Below are 21,031 nucleotides of genomic sequence, written 5' to 3'. Positions count from 1 at the left end.
GTTTTATTACTGTTGTTAGCCGCCCCGAGTCTGCGGAGAGGGGCGGTATATAAATCCAATAAATAAGTAAGAAAGTAAGTAAGTAAGAAAGTAAGTAAGTAAACAAACAAACAAACAAACAAACAAACAAACAAACATAAAAGTCCAGGGTAAGAAGCTGGGGGGGGAGCAGTAACCTGACCAATTATTGCTATTTATATAAATCACATCATTTTATGATGAAATAATGTTTTCACTGACATTTAATTATTTATAAATTTCTATAGCACTGAGTTAAAAGTCTCTGGGCTTCCTACAAGAATACAATATGACATCAATTGTGTTATAATTGACACACAACCATCTCAGTCACTCATTCAGACCTAGAAAGAAGAACCTACAATAGTGATGGCAAACCTTTTTTGGTTCACGTGCCATGTGGCCACACCCATTACCTCCGTCCCCAAGCACACGCACCCCTTGTGCTGCCCCTCTGCATACGCACAATGCCCCCCATCCCCATGCTTGTGGACAGTCCTCACTGAAGCTTGGGACGATAAGAAACCCCAGCCAAACGGGCAAACCGCAAGTTCAGAAAACATATGGTTTATCCATTGTGCTGTTTTTCACACTCCATAACTTTTAGGAAAGCTTCCTGAATCCCCGGAGTATGAAAAACTGCACAATGGGGAAACCAGAAGTCTGTTTTCCGAACTTCCAGTTTGCCCATTGGGCTGTTTTTTGCACTCCAGGGATTCAGGAAGCCTGTGGAGGGCAAAACAGCTTTCCTCAAGACCAAAAATAAGTTGGCCAGCATAACACACCATGCCCTCTGATATGGCTCCACATACCACCTGTGGCACACATGCCATAGGTTTGCCATCACAGACCTACAACATTCATTCCCAAAATAGGTATTATTTCATTTTTTAAAATCTGAATATTTAAGTTTCCAAAAACTTTTAAAATACACTATTTTTGATACTAGGTTTTAACAGATGTCATTGCTCATTTTAATTGGCACTGAAAATTTTACCAATCTATTTTATATATAGTTACATGTATTAGAAATCAATTTTGAAATACATATTTACTCAAGCAATATATATATATCTACTTAAGAACCTGGTCACTGAATGAATTAAGTTCGTTCCTGAAACATACATACACTGTGCTAATTGTTTTAATGTGCAATAGTCATATTAATTCCAGATACAAATATAAACCAAAGCCTTCAGGAAAAGGTCCTATATAATCAAATATGTTACAGCAGGTTTCAGAGAAATAACAAAATTAAGGCGGGCAGACAAAGCCAATGTCTAAACAAATGTTTCGTTTCCTTTTGGTGGTGAAATGGGGAGGGGTAAAATGTAAAGCATTGGTACAGCTAACAAGCTGTATTGCCTCAGAAAAGGAAATAGCTGACAGTTTCTTTCAAGCTTTAAAAATAAACAGGAAGTTAAGTGGAAAAGGAAAAAGCAAGCCATACTCAATACTCATATAATGTCTTTCACATCAAACGAATGGAAAACTGCAAGACAAGAATAAGACTGTTTATGCTGCTGAGATTGGTAACATCAGGCAGTAAACTAATTATCAAACTATATTAGTTCAAATATACAAAAAAGCTATTCTTTTTCTTTAAGGCAAAGATTTTATAGCAATATTTAGTAACAAAATCTAATAACTTTCATTTGTAGGCTTATGCCTATCCTTTGGCAAAGCCTTGGCAAGTAGATTTTACCAAAGCACTTCGGCAGGAAATAAAAAGGATTTCTTTTATTTGCAATTTACAGAAGCCACTGTCATTTTTGCTCTCATGATTTCAAAATTGGCACCACACTTAATAATTAATAGAAAGGTTAACCTAGGGAGAATTTTTCAGTATTCTAACTTAAGTGCAAAAAATAAAATACTGGCTACTGGCTTTGTTTAGATTTTTTTATTTTTACAATTCAGAGGTTTCAAAAACTAAGTTTTAGACTATCTGTTTTAAAGCAGATTCTAATCCGATATCTCAAGTATCAAGGAAAATTCTGGTCCCAAATTATATAAAAATAAAAATTAAAAAAGAATTTAATTTAAAAGTTATGAGCACAAATCAGTGGCAACCCTCACACATCAGTTTTTTAAATGATAAAATACAATCTTTGTTCAGCATGATGTGAATAACCTTTGAAAGGTTTATAATTACCAACATAAAGAAAAACATGGGAATTTCAGTCCTATAACATGATAATCCAAATTTTATCTTTGGCAAAGGCATAATTACTGATAATTAGTAACAAAATAATCAGGGAAAAAGGGGCTTAATGTTCATGTTTAACTTTTGACGCACATTTAAATTGACAGGATATAAAATCAATCATATTAATCATAATGTCTGAGATCTTACTGGCAGTCCTAAAATACTGTACCCTAAAACCTTGAATCTGCAGGATATTTTAAACAAATTATGAACAAATCCTGGTTTAATGCAAATTCACACTTGTTTGTATATCTACAGTTATGTTTTCATCTGGTTCCAATAACGTGTTGAGCATTTTGAAATAGTCAATGCTCCTATTCCATGACTAGGTCATTATTATAGAAAAAACTAATTTGATTCACTCTTGCAAGTGATAAAGATGAAACTATATCTGTTAGTTACGTTACCATGAATCCTTCGCTTTGCCTTACAAAAATGGATATCTATCTTTGCTTTCACATAATGATTACAAACTGTTATCACAGAACAGTAACAGCAGGCCACTGAACCAAGAGATCTTACTGGACAGAAGGAGACAAATCATTATAGAGATAGTTTTAACATCAGATATCTTAGCCACGATCCTTACTGATTTAACTCTACATAAGACTAATAGTAGCTATAAGACATTGAACAGTATATTGTTGTCCTGTGCTTAGCAACTGAAATAACATCTCCCCCCAGAGATCTAGATGGCCTCAAACATGGTGATCTTTCTCAAAGTTTAAAGACATAGTTGCTCCATGCAGCATTTGGGCCAACGTATTAAGCAAACTCCATTGATTGTTTCATTCTGTTGCTTTTACCAATTGGGAATGTTTTAGATGTTAAATAGGTGGTCTTTTGATATTCTTGAATTAGGTTGCAGTTTTTAATCTTCTGTTTGCCACCTAGAATCACAACAGTGGAATGATTGGCCGTATCTACTGCTTAGGTATAAGAGTTAGCCTGCGGTATGACGGGTGTCCATAAAATTTGATTAAAAAAAGAAGAGAGTAGGATGGAGGAAGAAAGAGTACGGAGGGAGAGAGGGAGGGAGGGAGGGAGGGAGGGAGGGAGGGAAGGAAGGAAGGAAGGAAGGAAGGAAGGAAGGAAGGAAGGAAGGAAGGAAGGAAGGAAGGAAGGAAGGAGAGTTAATTGTAATACAGTGGTCCCTCGATCATCGCGAGGGTTCCGTTCCAGGACCCCAAGCGATGATCGATTTTTCGCGAAGTAGCGGTGCGGAAGTAAAAACACCATCTGCGCATGCGCAGATGGTGTTTTTACTTCCACCGCCGCCCGCCCTTCGCCCGCCCACCCCGTTGCTCGCGCCTGGGGTTTCCCCGCGCGCGTGCCGCCTGCCCGCCCACGCTGTTGCTGGGGCCGCTTCCCAGCTGGGAAGCGGAGCTGGGGTTTCCCCAAGCGCGCGCGCACTGCCCGCCCGCCCACGCTGTTGCTGGGGCCGCTTCCCAGCTGGGAAGCGGAGCTGGGATGTCCCCAAGCGCGCGCGCGTTGCTGGGGCTGCTTCCCAGCTGGGAAGCGGAGCTGGGGTTTCCCCAAGCGCGCGCGCACCGCCCGCCCGCCCACGCTGTTGCTGGGGCCGCTTCCCAGCTGGGAAGCGGAGCTGGGATGTCCCCAAGCGCGCGCGCGTTGCTGGGGCTGCTTCCCAGCTGGGAAGCGGAGCTGGGGTTTCCCCAAGCGCGCGCGCACCGCCCGCCCACGCCGTTGCTGGGGCCACTTCCCAGCTGGGAAGCGGAGCTGGGGTGTCCCCGCGCGTGCCGCCCGCCCGCCCACGCCGTTGCTCGCGCCGCCGCTGGGGTCTTACCGGGGCAAGAGGGGGAAGACCCAGGGAAGCCGCCCAGCAGCTTATCTGCCCGGCGGGAAACTCCACCATCTACGCATGCGTGGCCATAGAAAAAAGGCACGCATGCGCAGATGGTGGAGTTTACTTCCGGGTTGAAAACTCACGATATAGCCCTTTCGCGATGCTCAAGGACGCGAAACTCGAGGGATCACTGTACAGGGTTTTGGGATTTATTCCCCAAGAAGATATTGCCCTATGAGCCCCAACTAGCCTGGTCCAGGGCCAAATTTGAAGAATTAAAGCTGTATGAGAGCTAATAAATTAGACTATGTAGGCCTTTAGTAAAATGAGGCTCTGGAAAGTCAGAAACTAATGCTTGTTGAGTTTCTACTCTGGGGTATGACTTAATTATTGTTAAAACAATTACTCTTGTCATTCCTCCGTCTCTGTTATTTCATTCTATCAATAAGAGCCAATTATGTGAAGTAGGAGACATGAAAACAAAGAAAAATGATGTCAGAAAACAGCAGGAGTTACACTAAATGGAGGAAATAATGTTTTATTAACAGTACAATGTTACTTAACTTATAAGATTATTCCAGGCTTTTTTCAACCAACTATATATAAGCACTGTAAGGTATGCTACATAAAACACTACTTGAACACAATTCCCATTAATATTTGTTTTCTAAGGGATGCACAACTGGGGACTAACTGCACCCTATTCTAGGCCATGAGAATCTGGAAGTTACTCATATATCTTGTTCAAAATGAAACTGCCTATTTGCTGATCAGTCCAAATCAATACAACAGAATCCCCTACTGCAAGAGCAGCAGTGGTTTCCTGTTGTCTCCCAGATCCAATTCACAATAGGGCTGAAATCTTTTATGGTTTGTTCCTTTGTTACCTTCAGGACCATCTGATCCAGATAGAATCTAATTGCTCACCTTATTCTGGACAAGAATCCTTCCATTCCAGATGTTAAATGGGAAGAACTTAGAAATAAGCCTACACCATAGAAGCTTCCTAGTTCAAGAATAGCTTGAACCTCAAGGTTAGGATACACACCCCACCCCCACCCCCTAAAAACACGCTGAGAGACCTATTTTAGAATAATAAAGATTAGATGATTACCTTGAGTTTCAAATGTAATGAATCCATAGAGAAGGCAAATTACAAATGTCCGGGTAAATAGATAAATACAATAAAAGCATACAAAACATAGATATCTTCATAACAGAGAACTTTGGAATACATTTAAAAGCAAAAGTCCCAATTTCTGATTTTCTTTCTAATCCCTTCCCATTAGGGAAGAATAAAAAAGTTTTTTGTGTTCTCTAACAAAAAAACCAACACCCCACCTATTCACAAATTTAAAAAATCCTCCTCTACAGAGTGCGTTCCAAAAGTAATGCAATTTTTTTTTAAAAAGTAATTCATTGAACAGATTTGCACAAACACTTAAAATTCTTCAAAGTACTGTGCTTGGGCCTCCACGCATTTTTTGCAGCGACTCTGCCATGACCGGTATGCGCCCTGGAAGGCGTGTTCAGGGATCTCTCGCAAGGTCTTCGTCACAGCTGATTGGATCTCTTCTATAGACAAAAAACGCACCTTGCCACAACGCGCTACAAGTCCGCGAGTTCCTGGGCAAGCACCAGGTGCCAACACTCCCCCCCATATAGTCCTGATGTCGCCCCAGCAGACTTCTTTTTGTTCCCAGCCCTGAAAGGAACCCATTTTACATCCATACAAGAGATCCAATCAGCCGTGATGAAGACCTTGTGAGAGGTCCCCAAAGACGCCTTCCAGGGCACGTACCGGTTATGGCAGAGTCTCTGGAAAAAATGTGTAGAGGCCCAAGGACATTACTTTGAAGAATTTTAAGTGTGTGCAAATCTGTTCAACAAATTATTTTTTCAAAAAATAATTGCGTTACTTTTGGAACGCACCCTGTATTTATATTCTGAATTAACAGAAACTATATCTATACTCCTGGCTACCAATGCGCTGTGCATGCATCACCATGTTTCCCTGTGAGTGCACACTTGCTATGCACGTGCAAGCGTGTGCATCCTATTACATGATTTTGCTTCCTGTGCATGCGCAGAAGCAAAATCTCACAAAGGGATGCATATGCGGAAACAAAAATTTTCTGAAATCTCACTCGTGCATTGTCTCATTGTCCACATGTGTGGAAGATTTTGCTTCCATACATGTGCAGGGGGGAAAAAAGACAAAAAATTTGGAAAAAAGATGGTGCCCAGCAAAGATGGTACCAGTGCCACCGTGCACAAATTACACAATCAGGGTGCCACTACTGGAATGGCAGTACCGGTAGGAGCCCACCCATGCTATATTCATTAACAAACCAAACAAATCCTTAATATAACACTGCAGGTAAACATTTGAATAAAACATTTGTAAAATTAACTCGGGTTTTAGATAAGGACTTACCCAATGTGTCTTTTAGATTTTTAACCAAGGAGCCTTTCTTCAAGCTGTTCTTTCTCTCCACATAATTTGATGGCACATATCCTGTTTTGTTGGCTGCGTTTCTTACCCTCCACCATGTCTTGGAATCATCCAGCAGCCAGAGGCGTTCATTCTTTTTTATGTCAAGTTCTTGATCCTGTTGGGCAGTATAATCCCACTTCGCTATAACAATAACTTCTTCTGTCATCTTTCATGGAGTCTCTCTGTCATAAAACAAATGGATGCATTGAAACACTCATGAGCTCCTCCACCGTTCATTCAAACTTTTAAGGCCTGAAAAATGTTAGAAAATGTTTTAAAGAATATCTACCGTTCAAGTGATCATCAAGTCATTTACCACGCGTAAAGTACAAATTCACTGAAATGTGTTCTCTGCCGCCTCGGTAGTTAGTGAAAAGAACAGAAGAAACCGAGAGCCTTAAAAGCACAACAGAGTGACTTTTTTTTTCAACTTCATGACAAACTGGCTCATAGACTATGCTCAACTCGGCACAATATGCTACTAATAATTTTAAGGGAACAGAGTTCAGTCCACACAGATCACGGATCTTTGTAATTCCAATGAATGACATGTAGGTTTTCCTACAGGAATGTTTTACTATTAAACAAAAATCCCCCTTAATAATATAATACAGATTTGTGCTATAGACTTTCCTAAGCAACTTCATTATCTCTGCTTCTTTTATTTAACCTTCTTCGTTCCTCCTACGGCACTGTCTTGACCACAGAACCCAAGAATTTTTAATGTAACTTAAAATTACCCAGTTCATATTTCTGAAAGTTAGCTAATTCATAACCTAGATGCTGATATGGCAAATTAAGCACAGCAATACTGTGAAATCCTGTCGGGAGAGAGACTGTCCCAATCAGGAGAATGGGTCAATTGGAGGTTAGTCTGGAATCATTAGTAGACCCAAGAGGGCAAGGTCTGACCTTTTAATGCCAATGAACCTTATGTAGTTCAGGGGCAAATTACCAGACTGGGAAGATTCCTGTGAAATAGGCAATAAAACAAAACAATAAAGTAACTAGTTTAAACTCTTCTCCTTTGGGTCTGGCTTTTTGCCCGACAATTCCTTGTGGAATACGAGTCTGCAGAGAGGGGCGGCATACAAATCCAATTAATAATAATAATAATAATAATAATAATAATAATAATAATAATAATAACAACAACAACAACAACAAATCAAAATATGTATAAACTCCAAATCTATTAATCAACATGTTAAATTTTAATTAACTGTGTGATAGTTATACTTTGTCAAAAACAAACAATTAATTCTCTTTTAAACTGAATGTGCCAGCAGCGGTTTGCTCCTGATTCAGACCGGTTCTTAGAAGCAATAGGGGCAGAGGCTCCACCCACCCACCCGGGATGCTTCTGCACATACACAATAGCACGCACGCAAACCAGTGGCAATTTAACTTAGAGCCCACCACTGGAATATGCCATATTCAATTGTTCTGTCGAGCTCTCTGGTAGAATCCTCCCGAAAATGCACAGATACAATTTCAGACACACACACGTTTGAAAATTCAAAACAATGTTCTTTATACCAAAAATGCAAACAAACGAAGCCCTCTTTTTGTCTAGCAAAGAGCACTTGTCTCCAAACAAACCGGTAATTTGTACAAGTCCCTTATCAGTTCTGTGATACTTAGCTTGCAGCTATGAGGCAATTCACAGTCCTTCTTCTTTCACAAAGTGAAACACACTTTGCTCTGGTTTAGTTTCAAAGCAGGGAAAAATCAGCACACAAAGGTCAAAGTCAGCAAAGCAGGCACGAAACACAACGATCAGATAATCCTCCACAATGGCCAAGCCCACAGGCTGCTATTTATAGCAGCCTCGCTAATTACCACAGCCCCACCCAACCACAGGTGGTCTCATTTTCTTTGATAATAATCTCTCAGTTGTTGCTGCCTATTTATTTAATTATTTATTTATTTATTTATTTATTTATTATTTAGATTTGTATGCCGCCCCTCTCCGCAGACTCGGGGCGGCTATGCATCGCTCTCCGCATGCGTGGCTGTATCATTAACTCTTGTTCTGAATCCAAGGAGGAGCTAGATAATTGATCTCCTTCTGAGATGTCTGCCACACTCTCCTCCTCCCTGTCACTCATGTCTTCTTGGTCAAAGGAGCCTTCATCAGCAGATTCCACCGGGAGCAAAACAGGCCTGCAGCATGTGGATCTCTCCCCCGCATCCATAGTCCTTGGGGCAGGAGCTGGGCCAGAGCTAAACACAACATTCAATATAGTACCAATTTATTAATGTTGCTCTACAGTAGTCCCTCGCTATACCGCGCTTCACCTATTGCGGCTTCACTTCATCACGGGTTTTCAAGAAATATTAATGAGAAAAATCATTCGCGGATCTTCGCTGGTTCGCGGGTTTCTGAGGAAGTCAATTGGCAGATTTAAACAGCCCGCCGAACTCGATCGGCAGGTTTTAAAAAAAAAATATATCTAAAATTGTAAATACTGTATTTAAATACTGTATCTAAAATAAATACTGTGTGGGAAGGGTTTATAAACACTTAAAACAATGAAAACTTACCAAACAATTACAATATAAATACTTAAATAAGTACTATCAGTCAATAAATTCCCCATCGCGGATTTCACCTATCGCGGCCGGGTCTGGAACGTAACACCAGCGATAGGTGAGGGACTACTGTACTTCTTTTGCTCCAAAAAAGTTCTACAATTAGATCTATGAAATTGAGGAAGTTGCCTAGAGTTTAGTTTAAAAAGTATATTGCTGGATTTCTAATCCAATTTTACTAGAACTTTTAGGTGAAACTTTAAAAAAAAATCCTCACCATGTCAGCTTTAATGAATTAATATGACAAATGTTCTCATGGTGGGCAAAGATTTAATTATAAATATTTTTTCTTGATAAAGTGAGTATTGAGATTTTTAACAACTACTTTCATTACTGAGAGCTTTCCCCAATCTAGCGGAAAATGCATTATTGCAGAACTGATTTTGCTACATGTACCTATAAATATATATACAATGGGATAATCCCAGCATAAAAATAGCATCTAAATCTGGTGGTGGGGTTTTTTGTTTTTGCAAACTGGATATCTCATAATTACTTCATTGCAAGGAAATCATTTTTAAAACTTTCGGAATCAAAAAGCGGTGATATACTTTTTTTCCTGTAGTTACTTGAGCATTTGTTATTTGTTTTATGATGCAGGGGGTTCTGATGCTTCTAAGCTTCACGTGTTAAAGGTTTTGACCATTGAACTCAGGGGTATCAAACTCAATTTCATTGAAGGACGCATCAGAATTGTGTTTGACCTTGAGGAGCTGGGGTAGACATGGCCAGCCATGGGAGCCTGAGTGCTTTGCCAGAGAAAATGGGATCCCAAGCTTCGTTTTTGGTTGCAATGGCCTCCTGCAACGCTCTGCCAGCGAAAATGGAGCTTGGGAGGGGGATGAGATGTTTCCAGAGCAGCCCCACAGGCCAGATCTTAGGACCCCACAGACCCTGCACTGCGTCCTGAGCTATTGTTCCTTTTTATTAGAAGCTTAAGAAAGACGATATTAGTTATGTATGCAGTCTCTAGAATACTGAACTAGAATGTCTTTTCATTATAAAACAGAGAGGTCACTTTTTAACCAATGTTAAAAATTAGGTTCCTTGATATTGGAGCTTTATTTTAGAGATTATACAGAACGTTGGTTCATATAGTTTAGTTTTATTAGTATCACATTTTGGTCTCGCTTCAATGGTATCAATGACTGCATGTTAAATGTGCTTATAATCTTTGCACATATATGAAATATAATAAAATATCAAAAACTGGACTGTTTGGACATGATGGTCAGATTAAAAAATTACAAAGTGGGAAAACCAGACCTGATTTTTAGCAACAATTGTTGATAAATGTGTTGTTTGTCAATATTTTGATTTTTTTTCCCCCAACAAAAGAGCTCTGGAGGAATTTTTGTTTAGTATGTAACATAAACTCTAAGCCATTTTTCTTTCTGTGAAAATATTTATTATTAAACTTATTAAGTTAAAAAATTTTTTACAATTTTTGTTAATCAGTTCAGAACTGGTTGAAAATAGTTTTAATATCATGTGTGTGTGTGTGTGTGTGTGTGTGTGTGTGTGTGTCTGGAAGGGAAGGAACACAGCAAAAAGTAAGCTATGTGAAGATTATATAACACTTCAGCAAAAAAAACCCCATGTGATTATATATATATGTGTGTGTGTGTGTGTGTGTGTGTGTGTGTGTGTCAAATGTTTTTTTAGCTAATGGATTCGAAAGAAAAGCAATTACAAACCTAATCAAAAAAGAGACATCCCCCAAAAATCAAGACCAAGAACAGGATAATGGCACCACACTCCTCCCTTACATCAAAGGCACCACAGACAAAATTAGTAAAATTCTACACAAACATAATATCAAAACTTCATTTGTCACTAACCAAAAAATATCAAACATCCTAAGAAACCCAAAAGATAAAATCCAACTCGAAAACCAAGGATCTATGAAATCCCTTGCAAAACATGTGCAGCCACATACATTGGACAAACTAATCAAAGAATAAACGCACGCATTGCAGAACATAAGAATGCAGTCAAAAAAGAAAAAAAAACTTCCTCCCTTGTCCAGCACATTAAAAAAACAGGGCACGAAATTGCCTTTGAAAAAACTAAATTACTTTCCAAAACAGAAAATGTATACAGAAGAATAATTATGGAAGCCATAGAGATAGAAAAGCACCCCCTCAGCATGAACAAAAGAGATGACACGTCCCGCCTACCAGAGATTTGGAAACCAGCCTTAAACAAAAAAACATATCATAATCATCACCATGTCAATCCTTCAACTAAATGTGATTCCACCAACCAATCAAATCATTAAAACATAGTCACCAAATCTATTTGCTACATTCAAACCAAATCTCCACCCCCAACACTATATATAAGGAACAAATGGCAGTTGCAAACATTCTATATTTACAGCAGCATGAAGCTTATAACTTCAGCCTGATGATGGTGAATGTTATTTCACCAAAACGTCGCATAGACACTCAAAATATTACACGGGGCAAAACCCGAACTCAGACATATATATATATATGACGGTCTTGGTATATTCGGGTTTCTTCCCGTGTAGGATTTGGAAATTTCTGGCGACGTTTCAACGAGGTCTCACTCGTCATCTTCAGGCTGGTGTTTCTGTCCTTGTTCTCAGGCGAACAGACTGTCATACCTGTACCCGTGAAAATCTACGAAAACAAATATATATATACATATATATATATATATAATCCCTTATATTCAGTAAGGTGTCACTTTTACTGCTGTTCAAATCAAATTCTTTATCATGTTATTACATGGTTTTTACCATAGTACTTTTCTTTTAAAACAATACACAAAATTAAAAAATAGCACACTTGATCAAGAAACCTACTTTTAACAGATCCATCTGTTAAACTACTGAAGTTTGCAGATGATACAATAGTGATTAGAGACAATGATAAAACCGCATACAGATGGGAGATAGAAGAACTAGCCTCATGGTGCAACCAGAGCAATCTGGAACAGAACTGTAGAAATGGTGCCAACTCAGGAAGCTCAAACTGCCCAAGGAGCTGCTGATAGATCTACATTCTGGTTCAGTTCAGCAACCCAACAAGATTTCAGAGGCTAATCAGAACTGCAGAAAAAATTACTGCCAACCTGCCTTCCATTGAGGACCTATATACTTCAGGAGTCAAAAGGAGGGCTGTGAAAATATTTACCAACCCCTTGCATCCTGGACATAAACTGTTTCAATTCCTACCCTCAAGACAATGCTATAGAGCACTGCACATCAAAATAACTAGACACAAGAACAGTTTTTTTCCTGAGCTGCCATCACTCTTCTAAACTCCCTCAACACTGTCAAACTATTCATTAAGGCTCCATTACTATTACTATTAGTCTTCTCATCATTCCTATCACTCATATCCTCCAATTTATTATTGTAACTTGTTGCTTGTATCCTTACGATTTATATTCATATTGATTGTTTCCTAAGACCAGTGGTGGGTGCCTATCCATGCGTCAATAGCATCACACCTAATAGAAACCCACTATTGATGCAATTTTCATTTATTTTTTCCCAGTGTGTTCGTATCGCAAGAAGCCATCCCTTTCGCCCTTGTCTTAATGCCAACCTTTATTCTTCATCTAAAGCACAGCTGAGAAGCTCCTTCTCAGGAGACGCTGGAAAAAACTCGCTGAAAATTGCATCATCAGTGGCTTCCTACTGGTTTGGCGCTCTGGATTACACTGGTAGGAACCCACCACTGCCTATGACAATCATTAAGTGTTGTACCTCATGATTCTTGACAGTTGTATATTTTCTTTTATGTATTTACGGGACCGTCTCCTGCCATATACCGTACCTCCCAAAGACCAATTAGAGTACACAGAGTTGGCCTCCTCCAGGTCCCATCAGCCAAGCAACGTAGACTAGCGGGACTTCAGGGGAGAGCCTTCTCTGTTGCTGCCCCGGCTCTTTGAAATCAACTCCTACCTGATATCCGCACTGCTCCCACCCTGCTGGCTTTCCGTGAAGCCATAAAGACCTGGCTATGCCGGCAGGCTTAGGGATCCTAAATTAACACCAACTTGACCACCTCTATGAACATGATTTTGTGAATGGTATAGTTTTCCCTCAATTTTCGCGGGGGATGTGTTCCGAGACCACCCGTGAAATTCGAATTTCCGCAAAGTAGAGATGCGGAAGTAAATACACTATTTTTGGCTATGAACAGTATCACAAGCCTTCCCTTAACACTTTTAAACCCCTAAATTACAATTTTCCATTCCCTTAGCAACCATTTAGATTATTACTCACCATTTTTATTTATTAAAGTTTATTAAAAAATATTTATTAAAGGCAGACGAAAGTTTGGTGAGGACATATGACATCATTGGGCGGGAAAAACTGTGGTATAGGGGGAAAAACGCAAAGTATATTTTAATTAATATTTTTTTAAAAACGTGGTATAGACTTTTCACGAAGTTCGAACCCACGAAAATTGAGAAAACACTGTATATGTGGGCTGTGGGCTGCCTCGTTATGAGTTTTAATCAGGGTTTTAGAATTGTACATATTTCTTGATTTCTTCTTATTTCTATTTGTAATTTTATATGATAATTTTATATTGTTGTAAGCCGCCCTGAGTGCCTTGGAACTGGGCGGCATAGAAGTCAAATTAAAAATAAACAAACAAACAAACAAACACTGAGAGCATATGCACCGATTGTGTGTCCAATCACACTTGGCCAATAAAGAATTCTAATCTATTCTATCTTCTGAGAAGGATAACAAAATTGCCACTGAATATGCCAATTGTGACATACTGGAAGATTCCCCATATAGAAGAATGTTAAGAGAAAATGGAAAAAAAAGTGATGTCAAAGTGATGTAACCTTTTATCATTAACACCAGCACCCTGAAGCAAGATACATATAAAATAGGGCTGTGAATGCTCCAAAATGATTTGGAAAAAGGAAAAATTTGATCTCAAGTGAGAATCTTTGTGCTATTCATTACTGTGGACTAGAACTGACATGTTTCGGCATGATCTTAAAATTGGTCTGCTGTGTAAGGGTCAAATTAACTTTAAGGAATTGATTCCTTAAAATACTGGTGCTGTGTAGTTCCAAATTTCTGGAAAAAAATACACAACCTTAGCATAAGTAAAGTGAGAAATAAGAAAGCGAGCAAAGTTTCTAATTCATTTAAACTCTTCTATCACAGGTTTTCTGCTTATTGGTGGATAGACAGATAAGCTATCTACCTGATTTCTACCATAGTTGACATGATCTAATGATTATAACAAGCCCTTATCTAAAACGAATGTATTATTTTGATATTGTCATGTTTTCGCCATACTGTCTACTTTGCAATGGTCTTTATTTTACAAATAAAATAAGGATTAAATAACTTTCAAATGCTATAATTTCAAAACAAATTAGCCATGCTCCTCTGCATAAAAGATTAATATAATTCCATTATTATTTTCTTTCAAAATCAACTATTTCTCTACAAATAACCAATTTTACTGCTTTATGAATTTCAGAATTGAAGGTCCCATTCTATGTGGTTTTTCCACATAGAGTCCATATTTATTTCGGGTAGTAAATGGGGAAACAATAAAACAGCCCTGTCAGAGAAAGGAATCATTTGTGCAACAGCAAACAAATTGTGAAACTCTTATCTAAAAAAATTGTTCCAATTTTTAAATATTTTTCCCCATTTGAAATACGCAAGGGCAACTTTCAGAACTAAGTTGATAAACTACAGTTACAAAACGAATAATGTATTCTCGCCACAGGGAGATTATATCTGTGGATTATTTTATCATTTAGTTTAGATTAACTTCATTTGCCGTGAAGTGGAAAATTTGGCCTTTTGTATGACTGGAAAATATAGTTGTAGCATAGGAGCTGCCATGTCATCATTAAGAGCATCCAAAGCTCTTATTAATGGGCAGCCTTTCTTAAACAAAGCACCATTTATTCAAAGAGTAAGTAACCTGCAATATGCATATTAGAAATGGACTCTTTAAAATGTGTTGTGACACAAGACAATTCTCAGTTGAAAGTCATTAGTACTGACTATGGTAGGCAACCAAAACAGGTTACTCGGGGGAAAAGCAAAGTTGATTGTGCAAGATATATTGTATAGACTTAGCTTAGAAACCATGCCTTTTTGGATCAAACTTCTCTTACTAACCTATCTATGCACCAATAATACTAATGCACAAGGATGTTCCATACTGATAATGATCTGAGTATGTTATTGCTTACAAAACTGCTTACAAACAGATATTCAAATGTTTCCAGTGTCATATTTATTTCCAGAAAAACCTATGTATGGTTGTTTGATCTCTGAAATAGACTTGTATTATGACACTATAAAGGCAGTGATGGTGTACCTCTTTTTTTCTCGTGTGCCGAAAGAGCGTGCGCTGACGTGCATGCACAAGTGCCCACACCCATAATTCAATGCCTGGGGAGGCACAAACAGCTTCCCTCGCCCCCCGGAGGCCGGAAACGGCCTACTTTCCAACTTCTGGTGGGCCCAGTAGGCTCATGTTTCACCCTCCTCAGGCTCCAATGGAGCCAGGGGAGAGTAAAACTGCCCACTCCATCCTATCCAGAGGCTCCCTGGAAGCCAAAAACGCCCTCCCAGAGCCTCTGTGCAAGCCAAAAATCAGCTGGATGACACACACATGAATGTTGGAGCTGTGCTAGGGCAATGGCGTGCGTACCAGCAGATATGGCTCCGCATGCCACCTGTGGCATCCATGCCATAGGCTCATCTCACTGCTCTAAGACAAAACCAACCTGAATTATAAAAATTGACCTCAAATGACAAGTTGTCCCTCATTTGGATAAGCCAGGTTATCAGGCCTGTTGTTACCAACTGTATTTACGGGTATTTATTTATTACCAAAGTTTCTTTAAAACTGAAATCTGATTAGAAGAAAACAAATCCCAGAAATATATATCAAGGTATTTTTCTGTACTTTTCTATTTTAACACAAAAATAACCATACAATTCCAAGAAGAGAAATATGATGCTAATAGCTTGGTATGCATTCCTATATTGTCTCCAAATCTTCTCCCCCTCCCAAATCCAAACTGTTATTGAAAACTCATAAAAAGGAATGTACTTCCAAATATAACAGATAGAACTTAGAACAAACCATGTTACATTTTCTCTCATTTACATCTTATAAATGCTTAAGGCCACCCAACTCTACAAAAACGGTATGTGGTATAAACATAATACAAGAAAACAGGAAAAGAAAATTTGCACAGACAATCATTTAAAAGACAATCAAACATGCATAACCCGCCATCTACTCCAACCCAATACTTGGGAGAAGACACCTTTATTATCTTTATTCATCATAATTTTTAAATATTTCCCTCAAATAGAAAAGCTATTTAAGAATAATGAAGTCAGATTAAGCATGCAAAATAGCCTACCTTGTTTACATTGCTTTTTTCTAAAAATGGAGATGCTAGGCACTTTAAAAAAAATTCAATGACAACACCTGCTCCTCTGCCTAACTGTACAATATATCTGATAAAAAGTTCAACCCACAGGCACTCCAAAGAACATACAAGTCCTTTCCTACACAGGCCTACTTACAGGAAACCTCAAGTTAACTTACTTTTTTGAGACAACAACAATACAGTTCCTTTGCAAAAAGGAAAGCTGGTTGCATGCCCGATTAGTTACACGGTGCACCGATTATTTTATGCACATAATCCTATCATATATTCTTAATTATGCAATGAGATTATTATTTGCAGTTCCTATCTTAAATTGTGATACTCAGAAAAAGACATCTATAACAAAGGAAAGTTGAGGGTTTTTTCACATGATTTCCTCTGAAAGGACAACCAACCCTTAAAATGTTTAGCACAATCTTAAAATTGACAAAGTCAGCAATCCTTTTTCCCTTTGGATCCAATGTGTGGTTTCAGCTCATGAATGCAAGCCAACAGTGAGTAATGCAAAGGTAATAAGCAGTCTTGAATACAGGTATACTAGAGACTGGAGAAAGGGTGTGAGATACAACAGGAAGTTAAAAATACTTTAAAATAAACAAAGTCCTCTCTTTAAAAAACAAGCAAAATTGCCCTACGTAACCTGAAACAACTTTTTCCTGCTCCCTTGATAATACAGCATTCTCGTGCTCCATTCTCCACCCTGGCATACACCTGGCACCATTCAAATTTAAACTGCAGTATATGTTTTAGTTAACATTTCTTTTTTTAAAAAAAAATATATACTTTATTAATTTATACAAAAAGGAATAAAACGGGGAAAGGGGGATGGGAATACAGAAAAGAAAAGTGGGAGGGGAGTGGGATAAACAGTATTGTTATACAGTGATCCCTCGAGTTTCGCGATCTCGATCTTTGCGAAACGCTATATCACGATTTTTTAAAAAATATTAATTTAAAAAAAACCACTTCCGCGTTTGGCTTTGGGAGTCAGCTGGGAAGCGGCACGGCTGTTTTAAAAGGTCGCAGCCGGCCTGGGGGGCTTCCAAGCACCCCCCCCCGAACCCCCAACCCGGGTTCGGGGGGGTGCTGGTAAGCCCCCCAGGCCGGCTGCGACCTTTTAAAACAGCCGCGCCGCTTCCCAGCTGAGTCCTGAAGCCAAACGCCAAAGGTGAACTTCCACGTTTGGCTTCAGGAGTCAGCTGGGAAGCGGCGCGGCTGTTTTAAAAGGTTGCAGCCGGCCTGGGGGGCTTACCAGCACCCCCCCGAATCCCCAACCTGGGTCTTCCCGGCCGCCCACGCAAAGGGGAAACCCCGGCTCCTTGCTGATGCCCGCCACTCGCCCGCCAGCAAGAGGGGGAAGACCCAGGGAAGGTTCCTTCGGCCGCCCAGCAGCTGATCTGCTCGGTAGCGCAGCAACAGCGAGGACCCGAATCGGGGTTTCCCCTTTGCGTGGGCGGCGGGGAACGCAAACTCCACCATCTACGCATGCACGGCCATAGAAAAAAAAGGGCGCGCATGCGCAGATGGTGTTTTTACTTCCGCAACCCTACATCGCGAAAAATCGATTATCGCGAGGGGTCTTGGAACGGAACCCTCGCGATAATAGAGGGATCACTGTATCACATCTTATATATATTATTGTATATACATTTCGGGTATTTGTCCATATGTAAATATTTCGTATTCAGAGTTCTTAATTAAGTATCTTATAGCTGTAATATTTGATAATCCAACAGTAATGTGGGAAGAGAAAGGATAGAAGGGGAGAAAAGGGAGAGAGAGAAAAAAGAGAGAAAAGCGAAAGAAGAGAGAGATAGCAAGATGAGAGGTAGTACCTGCAAGCAAGCAGGCGTTTGGGTTGTGGCGACTTAGATGGATTATATTTATTGTTTTTGTTAGTAGAATTTAATCATAGATTATAGTATTGGTAGATTTCTAATAGTTATCAAATGGATTGAACTCAGACAGGGATTGAGTTATTTTTGATCCGATTTTTGGTTATACATATCTTTATTTTGGTTCATATTAAACAATTTTGGTTATTTTTCGCTTTGTCATCTTTAGAGTTGGATAGCCATCTGAACCATTTCTCCCAGGCCTTGTAGAACTCTGAATCATTTTTGTTCTGAATTTCCATTGTTAATTTTGTTAGTTCGGCACATTCCATAATTTTAGTAATGATGTTTAGATTTGTCGGAATGCCTTCGTTTTTCCAATGTTGTGCATATGTTAGTCTGGCGGCCGTTAGTATTTGGATGGTGAGGTATCTGTCTTCTTTACTTAATTTCTGTCTAAAAATGCCCAGGAGAAATAGCTCTGGTTTAATTATAATCTTTGTCAATATGACTTGGTCCATTATTCTTTTAATTTGTGTCCAAAATTTTTGGGCATATGTACAGGTCCACCACATATGATAGTATGTTCCCTGATTTTTTTTACATTTCCAGCAGAGAGAAGATACGTTTGGGTACATTTTAGAAAGCCTAGCTGGTGGAAGGTGCCATCTGTATATCATTTTGTAAAGATTTTCCTTGTAGGAAACCGCGAGTGTCATTTTATAGTTGATTGTGTATATTTTTTCCCATTCCGTGAGTGTTATTATGTATCCAAAGTTTGTGTCCATGCAATCATTGACCCTTTCACTTGTTCCTCTATAGTATCCTGTTTTAATGTTTAGTTAACATTTCTAATGTGCCATATAACATTGCACCAGGCTGCCAGTTTCCTTTTGGTCAATATTTATTTGATCAATATTTAAGAACAGGTCTCTCTGCTTTTTGATGACTTTCAAGGGGAAAAATAAAGTAATCTGGTCTTTTTCCAGGATTGCAAAGTTCCTGTAGTGACTTCCATTTCAACTTCCTTATGTCAGAAACAAACGTATCTACTTTAACAAGATAATAATATGTTCTCCATTTTTATTTTTGCACATTCTGAAGCATTTCTTTCCAATAAAATTAGAAATATTGCATGGATCTATTACATATCTTCCAAAGAGTGATTCCATTCCATTAGCACACTCAGGAAAAAGGCAAATAAAAATTAGAATTAGAAAAAAAAAATAAGCTTACTCACTTACTTTGCTCTTGAATTTAATACAATATTTTAGCATTTTAAATCCAATTATTTTAATTCATTGCAAAATTTTAATTTCCTTTCGCAAACAATTTGCTATTTTCATGTCATTTTTAAACTGGTTGTATATTTGTTGTTCTTTGAGCTTGGTTATTTTCTTGCAGACTTTTCATTACCAAACTAAATGAAAAGTCTTCCAAAAAAGAAAAGAAACAAAAACCACCCAATCAAGCTCAGAGAGTATCAGTTCAAATCAACAACAAATATTCTATCTGCTTCCTCGGATATAGGAAGTGATAAGCTGGCTTTATTCCTGAAATGTATTTGATGTTAGTTTACCGAGAGCAAAAATCCTACATAGACCATAGACATAAGAATACATGGAAACTTGGCTTCCATATCAAATTCAAATTACACAATTCTACCAAAACATGCACACTGGAGCTTAGCCAGGGCAACCGCTTGCGTGCCAGCAAATATGGCTCCACCTGCCACCTGTGGCACCGTGCCATAGGTTTGCTACCACTGCTCTGGAGGTTAATTCAAGCCAGGAATTAACCCCCTTATACAACCCCCTTATCAATTAAGCTGGGAGAAAGTGACTGGCCCAGGTCACCTGGTTGGCTTTCATTACTAAGGATGGACTAGAATCCAGACTCTCTTGATTTCTAGGCTACCACCTTAATCACTATACCAGGGGTCCCCAAACTTTTTACACGGGGCCAGTTCACTGTCCCTCAGACTGTTGGAAGGCCGGACTATAAAAAAACTCTGCGGTTTTCTTAATGCCGCCGCCTTGAGGGAGGAGGAGGAGGTGAAGTGGAGCAAGTCCCCAACTCCTTGCCGAGTTTTATCTTTCTTTCTCTCTTCCTTCCTCTCCTTTTTTCCTCTCTCTCTCTTTCTATCTCTCTCACTCTCTCACTTTCTTTCTCTCTCTCTCACTCACTTTCTTTGCATCTCTCCCTCTTCCTTTCTCTCTCCCTCTCTATTCCTTTCTTTCTCTCTTTCTCTCTGTCCCTCTTTCTCTCTCTTGCTTTCTTTCTCTCATGCATTCTTTCTATCTCTCCCTCTTCCTTTCTCTCTCTCTCTCTCTATCTCTCCCTCTTTCATTCTCTCTCTTGATTTCTTCCTCTCTCACACACACTCTATCTCTCCCTCTCTCCCTTTCTTTCTTTCTTTCTCTCTCTCTGTCCCCCTCTCTCTCTCTTTCTTTCTCTCTCACTCTTTCTCTCTCACACACACACTATCTCTTTCTCTGTCTCTCTATATTTCTTTCTCTCTGTTCCGCTCACTTTCTACGGTTGCCTGGCTGGGCTACCCAGAGGGGAGTGGCAGCTCCCGCCGGAGGAACCTGCAGTGACGGTCACCGGCGGTAGATATAGGTGGG

General features: G+C 39.2%; 1 protein-coding gene across 2 annotated transcripts in view; it reads right to left on the bottom strand.

The window, feature by feature from the left end:
- The window catches only part of NCK2 (NCK adaptor protein 2), a 109,359-nt gene that overhangs the window by 43,291 nt on the left and 45,037 nt on the right, over positions 1 to 21,031 (bottom strand). For both annotated transcript variants that reach the window (XM_070751070.1, XM_070751071.1), the window contains exon 2: positions 6,469 to 6,710. In XM_070751070.1, coding sequence (XP_070607171.1) covers positions 6,469 to 6,694 — 226 coding nt within the window. In that variant the 5' untranslated portion in view covers positions 6,695 to 6,710. The remainder of the gene's footprint in view (positions 1 to 6,468; positions 6,711 to 21,031) is intronic.

The sequence above is a fragment of the Erythrolamprus reginae genome, chromosome 4 (genome assembly GCF_031021105.1).
Source record: "Erythrolamprus reginae isolate rEryReg1 chromosome 4, rEryReg1.hap1, whole genome shotgun sequence".
NCBI classification, from domain to species: domain Eukaryota; kingdom Metazoa; phylum Chordata; class Lepidosauria; order Squamata; family Dipsadidae; genus Erythrolamprus; species Erythrolamprus reginae.
Note: the sequence above shows the minus strand (reverse complement) of the source record. Positions and strands in the feature narration are given on the sequence as shown.